The following is a 17723-nucleotide window of genomic DNA, read 5'->3' on the forward strand; positions in this document are numbered from 1 at the left end:
GCGTGAGCCAGTTGAGCGTTTCTATGGCGACGGCCGGCGGGGGCTCGGGCGCCAGGGGCTGAAACACCACGCAGATGAAGTACGGGGTCAAGCACAGGAGGAACACTCCCATGACCACGGCCAACGTCTTGGTGGCCTTGCGCTCCGACCGTAGGGCGGCCGACTTCGTCTTCCGGAGGCTGTTGGCCTGCCTCTGCGCCACGAGGAGGATCTTCAGGTAGACGCACAGCGTGACGACGGCCGGGAGGTAGAACGAGAAGACGGGCCCCGTGGTGTTGGCCGCCGCCACGTCGACGGAGCACGCCTCCCCGCAGGCGCCCTGGCTGAATCCCGCCGCTACGATGCCGACGCCGATCAGGACGGAGGCGCCCCAGCTCAGCAGGATCATGCTCAGGGTGGCCCGGGTGCCCATCGTGGTTTTGTACGACAGCGGCCGGCACACGGCGTAGTACCTGTCCACGGAGACGCAGCACAGGTTGAGGATGGAGGACGTGCACAGCGTCACGTCGAAGCCGTCCCGGATCCGGCAAGGCGTGCCCTCGCGGTACAGACACGAGGTCACCGTGAACGCCATGCTGAAGGGGAAGACGACGACCCCCACCAGCAGGTCGGCCGCCGCCAGGGAGACGATGAGGCAGTTCGTCGGCGTGTGCAGCTGCCTGAAGTAGGCGACCGAGGCGATCACCAGGAGGTTTCCGCACACGGTGAGGACGGACAGCGAACCGAGGAAGACGTACAGGAGCACGCAGACGGTGGAGGGACTTCTGGCGAACGTGTACGCGGCGTCGTTCAACTCGTAGCAGGGGTGGATGTGCTTGACGGCGTCGCTGCCGTTCACAGGCCACCCTGGATCCATGAGTTCCAGTTATCCTCCTTCAGGTATCAGAAAGCATGCAGGACGGTCAGTCGTCTGCATGTACCTGATGGTGCATCGACGTAGCAGCGCGATGGCGTGTGTGTGTTCCTCAGACGCTGAGGCGCTGGGCAGAGCCTTTTCAAACGCTGCGTAAAACTCCTCATTAACATATTTTACAAAGAAGCAAACTGCTATCCAATTAGATGCTGGACGGTGTGTGTGTGTGTGTGTGTGTGTGTGTGTGTGTGTGTGTGTGTGTGTGTGTGTGTAATGGCCGATTCCATAACAATAAGAAGGAAGTTTGGCACTCCGGGGTCTCGTCGTACAAAATGGCGTCATTTTCTTTGACCAGCTACTTTTGGCCGAAGACGTTTGGCCGAAGTATGCCGATGCCGCAATGCCGAAACTTCGGCGTGTGCGTGAGCCGTCATGTTTAGCACGAAGCCTCCCTGCAGCGTGAGCACCGCAGCTCATTGGCATGTGGGCGGGCGGATTTACGTGATGCACCTGAACACGTCACTCGAAAGCCGTTAGCTCCTGCAGTTTAAAACCCGCGGTTAAAACTGGACGGCGCGGCGCCGTGGCAGACCAGAGTCCTTAAACCATCACACGTGACTGAACGTGATGAAACGGCCACCATACACCGTAGCCTTGCCGTGAAGGCCGCGAAGAAGCGCGGTGCGACGTGATGAAACGCGAATAAAACACGCGCTAAACATCACTTCCTGTTTGCCTGCGGACTCGCGTCCGAGTTCCATTAAGGCCACGTTTTGTGACGTTCATCCCGTTTTGCTACGGTCAACCGCACCGTGGCCGTTGTGGCAAACTTTTTTGACGGTTTAAAAATCTGGCACGGCGCCCACGGCAATCACGACCGGTCGCAGCCCACCCCCCCCCCCCCCCCCACCCACCCCCCCCATCATTGTCTGACCTCCATCCTGTTTTAGCCATGGCAGCCGTGAACATAGTGCCGACGTACCCTCATCAAACTCCAGACCTCACCATTCGCAATACTCATGACTTTGATCTCGGCCTTTTAAAATCAAAGCTGAAAACCCATTGGGGTTGGCTTTTATCTCTGTCTAGGGCAGTGTATTTGTTCTGTATGCTCTGTTTTTATGAACTTCTGGAAGGTTTCCACCAACCTGCAGCACCGTCGCTCCTCCACCAGTCAGCACCTGTGTTTTATTTATTGTTTTTATGTATTATTCTTGTATTTGTTTGTTAATGTATTGTTTTTATAGCTTTGTTGTCAAGCACTTTAGGTACCACTGGGTTATTGTAAAGGGCTATACAAAGAAAATTTGATTGATTGATTGATTGATTGATTGATTGACTTTGTGTTATAATAGAAAAAATATACTTGATTCCAGTCTTGAAAAGAAAAAAAATCCCTTTAATGTCTTTGTTCATGACATGATCAGAAGACTCCTCTCGCCGTTCACAAAAGAACATACGACGACACGATACATCGGTGACTGTATTATACGGCAGTGTTCGTCAAACATCTAGTTGAAATGTGAAGATCTATTTTCTTGGGTAGGCTCTTTACAGACAGGTAGAAAAAGCCGACGTTGTCCAGGATATTGTGTATTTTCCACGCTGGGGAAGCAAAAGACTTTCCCCGATATGACTGCCGTTTCTAATAAGTGGGACAGGGAAAGACTAAATTGTGATTTCTTTGGTATTGACTTAAATTAAACATCTCTATCTAACTCAGTTTGGTGGTATACCCCGAGAAAAGCAATTTGCAAAATCAAACCTTATACCTGCAGCGGAATAAAATCGGTATATACGTGAAATCCTTTTATAATTTAGATATCATTACGCCTGACCGAGGCCTGTCTTCGCTGAGATTTCACAACCCACCTTACATAGAACATGCTCTCCTACTAAAGTACACAGTTTGTGAATATTGAAACTAGTCTGCTGCGTTCTGTCTGAAAACTAGAATTTAAACAAGAAACAGATGAAAATAAGTCTTTGTTCCCTTCTTCTCTTTGTAAATATATATGTTTTTAATCTTAGTGTGTATATATATATATATATATATATATATATATATATATATATAAGTATTCCTTATTGTGACATTTTCACAAGCTATAATTTAATTATTTCTTATCTTCAAATGGTGTATATATTTTTGGATACATGTGTGTATGTATATGTGGATACTGGTTATTGCATGTGATTGCACAAAATGTTTTTTCTTACTTTCATTATATATATAATGAAAGCTTATATGAAGTTTAATGAAAAATATCTTTAGACTTTTCCACACAGCATTAATTAAAACTCAGAAACAGGAAACTTGTTCATGTTAGGCTTTATTGACGTCACAGGCAATATCAACCTTTATCAAATTAAACACGTGGACATTCTACATCCTGTCATTGAGCATCGCAGCACAGGACAAGTGTCAACGTAATCTAGAGTTTGAAAAATCCCCTTGAAATATCTTTCCAGCGAGGATCAGTCTGAAAGCTGATCTGAACCAGCTGTAGAAGAAAGCATAGATGAAGGGATTGAGCATGGAGTTAAACAATGTGAGCCAGAGGAGAGTTTCAAACACTTCAACAGGCACTGAAGCGTTTCCCAGAAGCTCAGCGGCAAAACACAAAAAGAAAGGCATCCAACACATCAGAAAGACGCCCATTACTATGGCCAACGTTCTAGTGGCCTTGCCATCCGATTTTCTGGTGTTTGCCCTGGAATTTGCCTTCTGGCAGTTTGTGTTCTGGAGGCTGCGCGCTTGTTTCTGCGCCACAAGCAAAATCTTCAGGTAGATACTCACCATTATGACCACTGGGAGGTAAAATCCAAATGTAGATCCTAACATACGTGCGAGCAAGACTCCAAAAAAACAGTTTTCTTGACATTTTTCAAACATCAGTCCTGCAATGAGTGATCCAGCAGCAAGCAGAACCGCAGTGCACCAGGTCGCGACAATCATGATCACAATCACATGAACATTAATCTTAATTCTGTACTTCAGAGGCTGGCACACTGCATAGTACCTGTCGATGGAAATACAGCACAAGTGTAAAAGAGATACCGTGCTCAGCATTACATCAAGGCTCTCCCGTATTTTGCAAGTTAAGTCAGCATAGTAAAAACATAGGTGGGCAGAGTATTCTATGTTGAGGGGAAGCACCAGGAGACCCACCAGCAGGTCGGCCACGGCCAGAGAGAGGATCAGAGAGTTAGTGGGAGTGTGCAGCTGCTTGAAATAGACGATGGAGGTTATTACCAGGAGGTTTCCACAGACAGTCACAGCAGATACAGAGCTCAGGAAAATGTACAATAAAACACATATTGTGGAAGGAGTTTTTTTAACTGTGAAAGAGACGACGTTGATCTGATAGCAGGGATGGATGTCGTCGACGTGAGAGCGGTTCACTGGGTCTCCTCCTCCGGCCATCTTCCTGGAAGCCTGAAAATCATGTTTTTGTTAGGTATACATTTACAGTTAAGACAATAGAGATCAAAGGAACATATATTACTAACAGTTTTACCGCCAAAATTTTCAATGACAATGAAATCATCCATTTCGCCAGATGTCCTATGTTGTGCTGCTGAGCAGGACTTCGACTTTTATCACTGTCATACCACCCACTTCCTGTGACCATCCAATCAAATCATTGGATGATTACATCAGACATCATAACAACTATTTGCATCAGTTCATTTAATTCTCCATGTCTTCGAGAATATTTGTAAACAATATTTAGCAACCCTGAGTTTTCTAAATTCAAATAGTAAAATCAGTACGTAATGCTTTATCACATTTTTGTGTTTTTCATTGTATCTTTCCCTTGAAAGAAGTGATGGATGTAGTAGTGACACTTGTTGGTTTTTTATGTGCCCATCCAAAACATCTGGGTAAGGGGGGGGGGGTCTATAAAATAAAGTTAGAGATAGACCTTAAATGGTGCATTCTAATGCATTCTGGACTATAAATATTGTGTTGTGATGCGTAACTTTTGCTTCTTAAACATAATATTTTTCATTTTCACCTCGTTTTGCATCATTCATCTTTCATCCTTGTATCCTATCTTGCTTTGTTAAAAAGTCATTTTTTTCTAATAAGGCCAAAGCTTCTTTTCATTGGTCATGGTTTTCACCTGTACCTCTACCTGCACTGGTACCTGCACCTGTACCTGCACCTGTACCTGTACCTGTACCTGTACCTGCACCTGTACCTGCAAAAAAAAAAAAAGGCATCCAACACATCAGAAAGACTCCCATTACTATGGCCAACATTCTTGTGGCCTTTCCATCCGCTTTTCTGGTGTTTGCCCTGGAATTTACCTTCTGACAGTTTGTGTTCTGGAGGCTGCGCGCTTGTTTCTGCGCCACAAGCAAAATCTTCAGGTAGATACTCACCATTATGACCACTGGGAGGTAAAATACAAATACAAAGCCTAACACATGTGCGAGTAAGACTCCAAAAAAACAGTTTTCTTGACATTTTTCAAATATCAGTCCTGCAATGAGTAATCCAACAGCAACCAGAACTGCAGTGCACCAGGTCGCGACAATCATGATCACAATCACATGACCATTAATCTTAGTTCTGTACTTCAGAGGCTGGCACACTGCATAGTACCTGTCGATGGAAATACAGCACAAGTGTAAAAGAGATACTGCGCCCAGTATTACATCAAGGCTCTCCCGTACGTTGCAAAGCAAGTCAGCGTGGTAGAAGCACAGCTGGGCCGAGTATTCCATGTTGAGGGGAAACACCAGGAAACCCACCAGCAGGTCGGCCACGGCCAGAGAGAGGATCAAAGAGTTAGTGGGAGTGTGCAGCTGATGAAACGCGAATAAAACGCGCGCTAAACATCACTTCCTGTTTGCCTGCGGACCACGTCCGAGTTCCATTAAGGCCACGTTTCGTGACGTTCATCCCGTTTTGCTGCGGTCAACCGCACCGTGGCCGTTGTGGCAAACTTTTTTGACGGTTTAAAAATCTGGCACGGCGCCCACGGCAATCACGACCGGTCGCAGCCCATCCCCCCCCCCCCCCATCATTGTCTGACCTCCATCCTGTTTTGGCCATGGCAGCCGTGAACATAGTGCCGACGTACCCTCATCAAACTCCAGACCTCACCATTCGCAATACTCATGACTTTGATCTCGGCCTTTTTAAATCAAAGCTGAAAACCCATTGGGGTTGGCTTTTATCTCTGTCTAGGGCAGTGTGTTTGTTCTGTATGCTCTGTTTTTATGAACTTCTGGAAGGTTTCCACCAACCTGCAGCACCGTCGCTCCTCCACCAGTCAGCACCTGTGTTTTATTTATTGTTTTTATGTATTAGTCTTGTATTTGTTTGTTAATGTATTGTTTTTATAGCTTTGTTGTCAAGCACTTTAGGTACCACTGGGTTATTGTAAAGGGCTATACAAAGAAAATTTGATTGATTGATTGATTGATTGACTTTGTGTTATAATAGAAAAAATATACTTGATTCCAGTCTTGAAAAGAAAAAAATCCCTTTAATGTCTTTGTTCATGACATGATCAGAAGACTCCTCTCGCCGTCCACAAAAGAACATACGACGACACGATACATCGGTGACTGTATTATACGGCAGTGTTCGTCAAACATCTAGTTGAAATGTGAAGATCTATTTTCTTGGGTAGGCTCTTTACAGACAGGTAGAAAAAGCCGACGTTGTCCAGGATATTGTGTATTTTCCACGCTGGGGAAGCAAAAGACTTTCCCCGATATGACTGCCGTTTCTAACAAGTGGGACAGGGAAAGACTAAATTGTGATTTCTTTGGTATTGACTTAAATTAAACATCTCTATCTAACTCAGTTTGGTGGTGTACCCCGAGAAAAGCAATTTGCAAAATCAAACCTTATACCTGCAGCGGAATAAAATCGGCATATACGTGAAATCCTTTTATAATTTAGATATCATTACGCCTGACCGAGGCCTGTCTTTGCTGAGATTTCACAACCCACCTTACATAGAACATGCTCTCCTACTAAAGTACACAGTTTGTGAATATTGAAACTAGTCTGCTGCGTTCTGTCTGAAAACTAGAATTTAACAAGAAACAGATGAAAATAAGCCTTTGTTCCCTTCTTCTCTTTGTAAATATATATTTTTTTAATCTTAGTGTATATATATATTTTATATATAAGTATTCCTTATTGTGACATTTTCACAAGCTATAATTTAATTATTTCTTATCTTCAAGTGGTGTATATATTTTTGGATACGTGTGTATGTATATGTGGATACTGGTTATTGCATGTGATTGCACAAAATGTTTTTTCTTACTTGCATTATATATATAATGAAAGCTTATATGAAGTTTAATGAAAAATATCTTTGGACTTTTCCACACAGCATTAATTAAACTCAGAAACAGGAAACTTGTTCATGTTAGGCTTTATTGACGTCACAGGCAATATCAACCTTTATCAAATTAAACACGTGGACATTCTACATCCTGTCATTGAGCATCACAGCACAGGACAAGTGTCAACGTAATCTAGAGTTTGAAAAATCCCCTTGAAATATCTTTCCAGCGAGGATCAGTCTGAAAGCTGATCTGAACCAGCTGTAGAGAAAGCATAGATGAAGGGATTGAGCATGGAGTTAAACAATGTGAGCCAGAGGAGAGTTTCAAACACTTCAACAGGCACTGAAGCGTTTCCAGAAGCTCAGCGGCAAAACACAAAAAGAAAGGCAACCAACACATCAGAAAGACGCCATTACTATGGCCAACGTTCTAGTGGCCTTGCCATCCGATTTTCTGGTGTTTGCCCTGGAATTTACCTTCTGGCAGTTTGTGTCCTGGAGGCTGCGCGCTTGTTTCTGCGCCACAAGCAAAATCTTCAGGTAGATACTCACCATTATGACCACTGGGAGGTAAAATACAAATACAAAGCCTAACACATGTGCGAGTAAGACTCCAAAAAAACAGTTTTCTTGACATTTTTCAAAGATCAGTCCTGCAATGAGTAATCCAACAGCAACCAGGACTGCAGTGCACCAGGTCGCGACAATCATGATCACAATCACATGACCATTAATCTTAATTCTGTACTTCAGAGGCTGGCACACTGCATAGTACCTGTCGATGGAAATACAGCACAAGTGTAAAAGAGATACTGCGCCCAGTATTACATCAAGGCTCTCCCGTACGTTGCAAAGCAAGTCAGCGTGGTAGAAGCACAGCTGGGCCGAGTATTCCATGTTGAGGGGAAACACCAGGAAACCCACCAGCAGGTCGGCCACGGCCAGAGAGAGGATCAAAGAGTTAGTGGGAGTGTGCAGCTGATGAAACGCGAATAAAACGCGCGCTAAACATCACTTCCTGTTTGCCTGCGGACCACGTCCGAGTTCCATTAAGGCCACGTTTCGTGACGTTCATCCCGTTTTGCTGCGGTCAACCGCACCGTGGCCGTTGTGGCAAACTTTTTTGACGGTTTAAAAATCTGGCACGGCGCCCACGGCAATCACGACCGGTCGCAGCCCATCCCCCCCCCCCCCCCCCCCCCCCCATCATTGTCTGACCTCCATCCTGTTTTGGCCATGGCAGCCGTGAACATAGTGCCGACGTACCCTCATCAAACTCCAGACCTCACCATTCGCAATACTCATGACTTTGATCTCGGCCTTTTTAAATCAAAGCTGAAAACCCATTGGGGTTGGCTTTTATCTCTGTCTAGGGCAGTGTATTTGTTCTGTATGCTCTGTTTTTATGAACTTCTGGAAGGTTTCCACCAACCTGCAGCACCGTCGCTCCTCCACCAGTCAGCACCTGTGTTTTATTTATTGTTTTTATGTATTATTCTTGTATTTGTTTGTTAATGTATTGTTTTTATAGCTTTGTTGTCAAGCACTTTAGGTACCACTGGGTTATTGTAAAGGGCTATACAAAGAAAATTTGATTGATTGATTGATTGATTGACTTTGTGTTATAATAGAAAAAATATACTTGATTCCAGTCTTGAAAAGAAAAAAAATCCCTTTAATGTCTTTGTTCATGACATGATCAGAAGACTCCTCTCGCCGTCCACAAAAGAACATACGACGACACGATACATCGGTGACTGTATTATACGGCAGTGTTCGTCAAACATCTAGTTGAAATGTGAAGATCTATTTTCTTGGGTAGGCTCTTTACAGACAGGTAGAAAAAGCCGACGTTGTCCAGGATATTGTGTATTTTCCACGCTGGGGAAGCAAAAGACTTTCCCCGATATGACTGCCGTTTCTAATAAGTGGGACAGTGAAAGACTAAATTGTGATTTCTTTGGTATTGACTTAAATTAAACATCTCTATCTAACTCAGTTTGGTGGTATACCCCGAGAAAAGCAATTTGCAAAATCAAACCTGATACCTGCAGTGGAATAAAATCGGTATATACGTGAAATCCTTTTATAATTTAGATATCATTACGCCTGACCGAGGCCTGTCTTCGCTGAGATTTCACAACCCACCTTACATAGAACATGCTCTCCTACTAAAGTACACAGTTTGTGAATATTGAAACTAGTCTGCTGCGTTCTGTCTGAAAACTAGAATTTAAACAAGAAACAGATGAAAATAAGCCTTTGTTCCCTTCTTCTCTTTGTAAATATATATTTTTTTAATCTTAGTGTATATATATATATATATATAAGTATTCCTTATTGTGACATTTTCACAAGCTATAATTTAATTATTTCTTATTTTCAAGTGGTGTATATATTTTTGGATACATGTGTGTATGTATATGTGGATACTGGTTATTGCATGTGATTGCACAAAATGTTTTTTCTTACTTTCATTATATATGTAATGAAAGCTTATATGAAGTTTAATGAAAAATATCTTTGGACTTTTCCACACAGCATTAATTAAAACTCAGAAACAGGAAACTTGTTCATGTTAGGCTTTATTGACGTCACAGGCAATATCAACCTTTATAAAAATTAAACACGTGGACATTCTACATCCTGTAATTGAGCATCACAGCACAGGACAAGTGTCAACGTAATCTAGAGTTTGAAAAATCCCCTTGAAATATCTTTCCAGCGAGGATCAGTCTGAAAGCTGATCTGAACCAGCTGTAGAAGAAAGCATAGATGAAGGGATTGAGCATGGAGTTAAACAATGTGAGCCAGAGGAGAGTTTCAAACACTTCAACAGGCACTGAAGCGTTTCCCAGAAGCTCAGCGGCAAAACACAAAAAGAAAGGCAACCAACATATCAGAAAGACGCCCATTACTATGGCCAACGTTCTAGTGGCCTTTCCTTCCACCTTTCTGACTGTCGGTCCATACTTTGTACTCTGACAGTTTGTGTTCTGGAGGCTGCGCGCTTGTTTCTGCGCCACAAGCAAAATCTTCAGGTAGATACTCACCATTATGACCACTGGGAGGTAAAATACAAATACAAAGGCTAACATATGTGCGAGCAAGACTCCAAAAAAACAGTTTTCTTGACATTTTTCAAATATCAGTCCTGTAATGAGTAATCCAACAGCAACCAGGACTGCAGTGCACCAGGTCGCGACAATCATGATCACAATCACATGACCATTAATCTTAGTTCTGTACTTCAGAGGCTGGCACACTGCATAGTACCTGTCGATGGAAATACAGCACAAGTGTAAAAGAGATACTGCGCCCAGTATTACATCAAGGCTCTCCCGTACTTTGCAAAGTAAGTCAGCATAGTAAAAACATAGGTGGGCCGAGTATTCCATGTTGAGAGGAAGCACCAGGAGACCCACCAGCAGGTCGGCCACGGCCAGAGAGAGGATCAGAGAGTTAGTGGGAGTGTGCAGCTGCTTGAAATAGACGATGGAGGTTATTACCAGGAGGTTTCCACAGACAGTCACAGCAGATACAGAGCTCAGGAAAATGTACAATATAACACATATTGAGGAAGGAGTTTTTTTAACTGTGAAAGAGACGACGTTGATCTGATAGCAGGGATGGATGTCGTCGACATGAGAGCGGTTCACTGGGTCTCCTCCTCCGGCCATCTTCCTGGAAGCCTGAAAATCATGTTTTTGTTAGGTATACATTTACAGTTTAGACAATAGAGATCAAAGGAACATATATTACTAACAGTTTTACCGCCAAAATTTTCAATGACAATGAAATCATCCATTTCGCCAGATGTCCTATGTTGTGCTGCTGAGCAGGACTTCGACTTTTATCACTGTCATACCACCCACTTCCTGTGACCATCCAATCAAATCATTGGATGATTACATCAGACATCATATCAACTATTTGCATCAGCTCATTTAATTCTCCATGTCTTCGAGAATATTTGTAAACAATATTTAACAACCCTGAGTTTTCTAAATTCAAATAGTAAAATCAGTACGTAATGCTTTATCACATTTTTGTGTTTTTCATTGTGTCTTTCCCTTGAAAGAAGTGATGGATGTAGTAGTGACACTTGTTGGTTTTATATGTGCCCATCCAAAACATCTGGGTAAGGGGGGGGGGGGGGGGGGGGGTCTATAAAAAAAAGTTAGAGATAGACCTTAAATGGTGCATTCTAATGCATTCTGGACTATAAATATTACGTTGTGATGCGTAACTTTTGCTTCTTAAACGTAATATTTTTCATTTTCAACTCGTTTTGCATCAATCATCTTTCATCCTTATATCCTATCTTGCTTTGTTAAAAAGTCGTTTTTTTCTAATAAGGCCAAAGCTTCTTTTCATTGGTCATGGTTTTCACCTCTACCTGCACTGGTACCTGCTCCTGTACCTGTACCTGTAACTGTACCTGCACCTGTACCTGACTCACCTCACTCCAAACTTCACTGCAAGTACTTGTTGATGGCCCCTGAAGTTGACACATTGCTTCTATCTGCACCCCTAAAATGTGCAACTGGAGACTCTGAAGTTCATGTCACCAATTACATTTCGCCTTTCAAAAGGTACAGACCACATGGTATCAATGGACCAATCATGTTGCTCGTTACTGGGTGTAATACAAACCGTAAGTGTCATGTGTTGCTTTGCAGTAGCATCATAAGGCGCAGTTCTACAGCACTTTCTGCCGCGGAGCATCACGGGGCGGAGCATAACGGGGCGGAGCATCGTGGGGCGGAGCGTCGCGGGCGGAGCATCGCGGGGCGGAGCATCGCGGGGCGGAGCGTCGCGGGGCGGAGCGTCGCGGGGCAGAATGTCACGGGCGGAGCATCGCGGGGCAGAATGTCACGGGTGGAGCATCGCGGGGCGGAGCAGAGCGTCGCAGGGCAGAACGTCACGGGCGGAGCATTGCGGGGCGGAGTGAAGCGTCGCACTGCGAGGTCGGTTTTTGCACGGCCCGTCTTTAAAGTTGTGGAAGGTATGGAAAGAACCCGCAACCGCAGAGTATGATTTTCCGCTAGTCCTCTGCTGAGGTACCTAGCACGGTGGAACCGGTCTGTGAGGAGGAGCGACGGCGCCGCCGTCTGCTGATTGGTCGCGACGATCGTCGAGATCTGCTTGGCTTCACAAAAGCTTAAGCCCCCCCCGTCCCGGCCCGGCGGAGACACGCCCCCCCCCCCTCCCTGGTGCTCAGCAGCTCAACTCCACTCCGCTCTGGTCCGTGAGTGAACTCTCACCAAACCTGACCCCACTCGGACCCCAAAGACTGTTACAAAGATTCACAAAGATTTTTAGTTATAAATAAAAATCTTTTGTTAAACTTTAATCTGTTTCCTGGTTGCTTCCACCACTAGAGCCTCCGTCTCCACACCAGAACAGTACGGTCCCACCAAGATGAGCTCAGCAGATGGTAAACCAGAATCAAATGTGGACCAGTCTCCTCATCGGGTCCTCACCAGCCCGGAGGCCAGATTCGGTCAGTACAACACCCTATTGCAGAGCCTGGTAGTGAACAATCGGGCCATTATTGACCAGGTGTCACAGCTGACCTCCCAGGTGGCCAGTTCTTCCACCCAGCTAAACCAGTCCCCCCATCTGAACCAGACTGCCCAGGCTCCTGACCCCTCAGCTCCCACAGCAAACCAATTTCTCCCACCAGCAGGCAGCTTCTGAGAACACTCGGCTCCAACTCCCGAGAAGTACGCAGGGGATCTGGGATCCTGCCAGACCTTCCTGACCCAGGTGAGTCTGGTGTTTGAACTGCAGCTCCAGTTCTATTCCACCGACCGAGCCCAGATTGCGTACCCCATTGAACTCTTTTCTGGGACCACCAGAGCTTGGGGTGTCGTTCCTACCAAGCATTCACCAAGGAGATGTGAAAGATGTTTGACCATCCAGTCTGGGGAAAGGAGGCCAGGGACCGACTCGCCCTCCTTTGCCAGGGTTCCCACGGTGTGGCTGAGTTCGTGATTAAGTTCCGGACCCTATCAGCAGGGAGCGGATGGAATGACCATTCCCTCCAGTCTGCTTTCTATCGTGGCATCCAAGATCACCTCCAGGATCACCTCGCCACCCGGGACCAGATTTCAGACTTGGACAAGCTCGTGGAACTCAGTACCCGGATCAACAACTGTCTCCGGGAGCGTCAGCGGGAGCGGTCACTCCGAAAGGCTCCCTATGCTCTTCCCCTACGGTCCCAGTAGGGCCTCTCATCAATTGCCTCAGAGCCTGAACCAATAGAGATCGGACTTGCCCGTCTCACCCCACAGGAGAGGAGAGAACGCGAGGCTAATGACGCCAGGCCTTGCCCATCTCTGCATTGGTGGACTCGGGGGCAGAGGAGAACTTAATGGACCCTAACCCCGCCGTAAGACCTCCCCAGTGACTCTGCTTCTTGATGGCAACCACCGGGAGACCATGACCTTTCACCTCATACCTCAGTCAGGCTCACCATTGGTGTTGGGTTATCCCTGGGTGTGGTGTCACAACCCTTGGATCACCTGGGTGAAGGAGGAGGTCAGCACCTTAACCCCGTCCAGTCCCTCTCAACCCCTACCTCCAGAAACCATCATCCTAGTATTATATATTTTCTTTAACTGTATTTTCATAAGCTGTGATTTAATTATTTCTTATTTTCAAATGGTGTATATATTTTTAGATACGTGTGTGTACGTATATATGGATATTGGTTATGTTTGTGATTTTACATATATATATATATATATATATATATATATATATATACAGCCCCCTTTTCTCTCTGAGTTCAACCAAATGCCTTCAGAAGTTACCTGATGACTGCTGAATGATTGAATGTTGACCTAATGACTAAATGGAGTCCACCTGTGTTGTAATCTAATCTCAGTACCAATCCAGCTGTTCTGTGACGCCTCAGAGGTTCGTTAAGAGAACATCGGGGAGCAAACTGGACCATGAAGTCCAAGGAACACGCCAGACTGGTCAGAAATAAAGTTGTGGAGAAGTTTAAAGCCAGGGTTAGGCTATAAAAAGATTTCCCCCAAGCTTTGAACATCTCACGGAGCAAAAATCTCTAGATGTGCAAAGCTGGTAGAGACATACCCCCAAGAGACTTGCAGCGAAAGGCGATTCCACAAAGTATTGACTCAGGGGGGCTGAATACTTTTGCACGCTGCACTTTTCAATGCTTTATTTGTGAAAAAGATTTAAAGTCATGTATAATTTTCTTTGTACTTCACAATTGTGTGACACTTTGTGTTGGTCTGTCACATCAAATTCCAATACAATATATTTATGTTTGTGGCGTGTGATGTGACAAAATGTGGAAAAGTTAAAGGGGTATGAATACTTATGCTATTTATAATATTATATTTTCTTTATGGAATGAAAAATATCTTTGGACTTTTCCACACAGCATTAATTAAAACTCAGAGACAGGAAACTTGTTCATGTTAGGCTTTATTGACGTCACAGGCAATATCAACCTTTATCAAATTAAACACGTGGACATTCTACATCCTGTAATTGAGCATCGCAGCACAGGACAAGTGTCAACGTAATCTAGAGTTTGAAAAATCCCCTTGAAATATCTTTCCAGCGAGGATCAGTCTGAAAGCTGATCTGAACCAGCTGTAGAAGAAAGCATAGATGAAGGGATTGAGCATGGAGTTAAACAATGTGAGCCAGAGGAGAGTTTCAAACACTTCAACAGGCACTGAAGCGTTTCCCAGAAGCTCAGCGGCAAAACACAAAAAGAAAGGCATCCAACACATCAGAAAGACGCCCATTACTATGGCCAACGTTCTGGTGGCCTTGCCATCCGATTTTCTGGTGTTTGCCCTGGAATTTGCCTTCTGGCAGTTTGTGTTCTGGAGGCTGCGCGCTTGTTTCTGTGCCACAAGCAAAATCTTCAGGTAGATACTCACCATTATGACCACTGGGAGGTAAAATACAAATACAAAGCCTAACACATGTGCGAGTAAGACTCCAAAAAAACAGTTTTCTTGACATTTTTCAAAGATCAGTCCTGCAATGAGTAATCCAACAGCAACCAGGACTGCAGTGCACCAGGTCGCGACAATCATGATCACAATCACATGACCATTAATCTTAATTCTGTACTTCAGAGGCTGGCACACTGCATAGTACCTGTCGATGGAAATACAGCACAAGTGTAAAAGAGATACCGTGCTCAGTGTTACATCAAGGCTCTCCCGTATTTTGCAAAGTAAGTCAGCATAGTAAAAACATAGGTGGGCCGAGTATTCCATGTTGAGAGGAAGCACCAGGAGACCCACCAGCAGGTCGGCCACGGCCAGAGAGAGCATCAGAGAGTTAGTGGGAGTGTGCAGCTGCTTGAAATAGACGATGGAGGTTATTACCAGGAGGTTTCCACAGACAGTCACAGCAGATACAGAGCTCAGGAAAATGTACAATAAAACACATATTGAGGAAGGAGTTTTTTTAACTGTGAAAGAGACGACGTTGATCTGATAGCAGGGATGGATGTCGTCGACGTGAGAGCGGTTCACTGGGTCTCCTCCTCCGGCCATCTTCCTGGAAGCCTGAAAATCATGTTTTTGTTAGGTATACATTTACAGTTTAGACAATAGAGATCAAAGGAACATATATTACTAACAGTTTTACCGTCAAAAGCTACAATGACAGAGAATCATCCATTTCGCCAGATGTCCTATGTTGTTCTGCTGAGCAGGACTTCGACTTTTATCACTGTCACACCACCCACTTGCTGTGACCATCCAATCAAATCATTGGATGATTACATCAGACTTCATAACAACTATTTGCATCAGTTCATTTAATTCTCCATGTCTTTTGTGAACACAATCAGTAATATCAGATTTTATATTTAGGAACCCTGAGTTTTCTAAATTCAAATAGTAAGATTTTGACGTAATACTTCGTCGCGTTTTTGTGTTTTTCAATGTATCGTTCCTATGAAATAAGTGATGGATGTCGTAATGACGCTTGTTTGGGCCAGCAGACAGAGAAGGTTGCTCCATGCTCACGGCTTTCCATGGTTTTAGGCAGAAATCAATGTTTTCTTATGTGTCCATAGCATTACTGTTGTTGCGTTGCTTAGTAGCATTACTATTGTAGCATTACTATTTGTAGCATTACTATTGTAGCGTCACTATCGTAGAATTACTATCATAATGTTTCTATAGCAGCATTGTTATTGTAGCGTTACCATTGTAGCATTACTATTGTAGCATTACTATTGTAGCGTTATTATTGTAGCATTACTATTGTAGCGTTATTATTGTAGCATTACTATTGTAGCGTTACTATTGTAGCATTACTATTGTAGCGTTGTTATTGTAGCATTACTATTGTAGCGTTATTAATGTAGCGTTATTATTGTAGCATTACTATTGTAGCATCATTATTGTAGCATTACTATTGTAGCATTACTATTGTAGCGTTATTATTGTAGCGTTACTATTGTAGCATTACTATTGTAGCGTTATTATTGTAGTGTTATTATTGTAGTGTTACTATTGTAGCGTTACTATTGTAGCGTTATTATTGTAGCGTTACTATTGTAGCATTACTATTGTAGCGTTATTATTGTAGTGTTATTATTGTAGTGTTACTATTGTAGCGTTACTATTATAGCATTATTATTGTAGCGTTACTATTGTAGCGTAACTATTGTAGTGTTATTATTGTAGCATTACTATTGTAGCGTTACCATTGTAGCGTGACTATTGTAGAATTACTATTGTATCATTACTTAGTAGCATTACTATTGTAGCATTGCTGTTGTTGCGTTACTTAGTAGCATTGCTATTGTAGCATTATTATTGTAGCATTATTATTGTAGCATTATTATTGTAGTGTTACTATTGTAGCACTATTATCGTAGCGTTATTATTGTAGTGTTACTATTGTAGCATTATTATTGTAGCGTTGTTATTGTAGTGTTACTATTGTAATGTTACTTGGTAGCGTGACTATTGTAGCATTACTGTTGTAGCATTACTTAGTAGCATTACTATTGTAGCATTGCTGTTGTTGCGTTACTTAGTAGTGTTACTATTGTAGCATTACTGTTGTTGTGTTACTTAGTAGCGTTACTTAGTAGTGTTACTATTGTAGTGTTACTATTGTAGCGTTGCTTAGTAGTGTTGCTATTGTAGCGTTACTGTTGTTGCGTTACTTAGTAGTGTTACTATTGTAGCGTCACTGTTGTTGCGTTACTGTTGTTGTGTTACTATTGTAGCGTTACTGTTGTTGTGTTACTATTGTTGCGTTACTATTGTTGCGTTACTTAGTAGTGTTACTATTGTTGCGTTACTTAGTAGTGTTGCTATTGTAGCGTTACTATTGTTGCGTTACTTAGTAGTGTTACTATTGTAGCGTTACTATTGTAGCATTACTGTTGTAGCGTTGTTATTGTAGCATTACTATTGTAGCGTTATTATTGTAGCGTTATTATTGTAGCATTACTATTGTAGCGTCATTATTGTAGCATTACTATTGTAGCATTACTATTGTAGCGTTATTATTGTAGC

At 43.6% G+C, this 17723-nt stretch overlaps 4 protein-coding genes and 1 pseudogene across 5 annotated transcripts in view; all 5 read right to left on the minus strand.

The window, feature by feature from the left end:
* The window catches only part of LOC308143222 (trace amine-associated receptor 1-like), a gene marked incomplete at both ends in the record, with an annotated part of 981 nt that extends 125 nt beyond the window's left edge, over positions 1–856 (minus strand). Inside the window, one exon of the mRNA XM_080513962.1 lies at positions 1–856. This exon is cut by the window's left edge and continues 125 nt beyond it. Coding sequence (XP_080370088.1) covers positions 1–856 — 856 coding nt within the window.
* A 2422-nt stretch (positions 857–3278) lies between these two features.
* LOC308143223 (trace amine-associated receptor 1-like) lies at positions 3279–4280 on the minus strand (the record flags this gene model as incomplete). Its single annotated transcript, XM_080513963.1, has 1 exon — positions 3279–4280. One exon carries the CDS (start codon positions 4278–4280, stop codon positions 3279–3281), a length of 1002 nt encoding a protein of 333 aa, XP_080370089.1.
* Positions 4281–4963: 683 nt separating this feature from the next.
* LOC308143224 (trace amine-associated receptor 1-like) lies at positions 4964–5907 on the minus strand (the record flags this gene model as incomplete). Its single annotated transcript, XM_080513964.1, has 2 exons — positions 4964–5671; positions 5902–5907. 2 exons carry the CDS (start codon positions 5905–5907, stop codon positions 4964–4966), a joined length of 714 nt encoding a protein of 237 aa, XP_080370090.1.
* Positions 5908–7356: 1449 nt separating this feature from the next.
* LOC308143225 (trace amine-associated receptor 1-like) lies at positions 7357–10856 on the minus strand (annotated as a pseudogene). Its single transcript has 2 exons — positions 10656–10856; positions 7357–8154 (listed from the first exon to the last, which is right to left on the minus strand). The product of its transcript is annotated as a trace amine-associated receptor 1-like (transcript).
* A 3879-nt stretch (positions 10857–14735) lies between these two features.
* Positions 14736–15737, minus strand: LOC308143226 (trace amine-associated receptor 1-like; the record flags this gene model as incomplete). Its single annotated transcript, XM_080513965.1, has 1 exon — positions 14736–15737. The coding sequence occupies one exon, from the start codon at positions 15735–15737 to the stop codon at positions 14736–14738; it is 1002 nt and encodes a 333-aa protein (XP_080370091.1).
* Between the last annotated feature and the right edge of the window lie 1986 nt (positions 15738–17723).

The sequence above is a fragment of the Blennius ocellaris genome (assembly GCF_963422515.1).
Source record: "Blennius ocellaris genome assembly, chromosome: 18".
Classification (NCBI taxonomy): Eukaryota; Metazoa; Chordata; class Actinopteri; order Blenniiformes; family Blenniidae; genus Blennius; species Blennius ocellaris.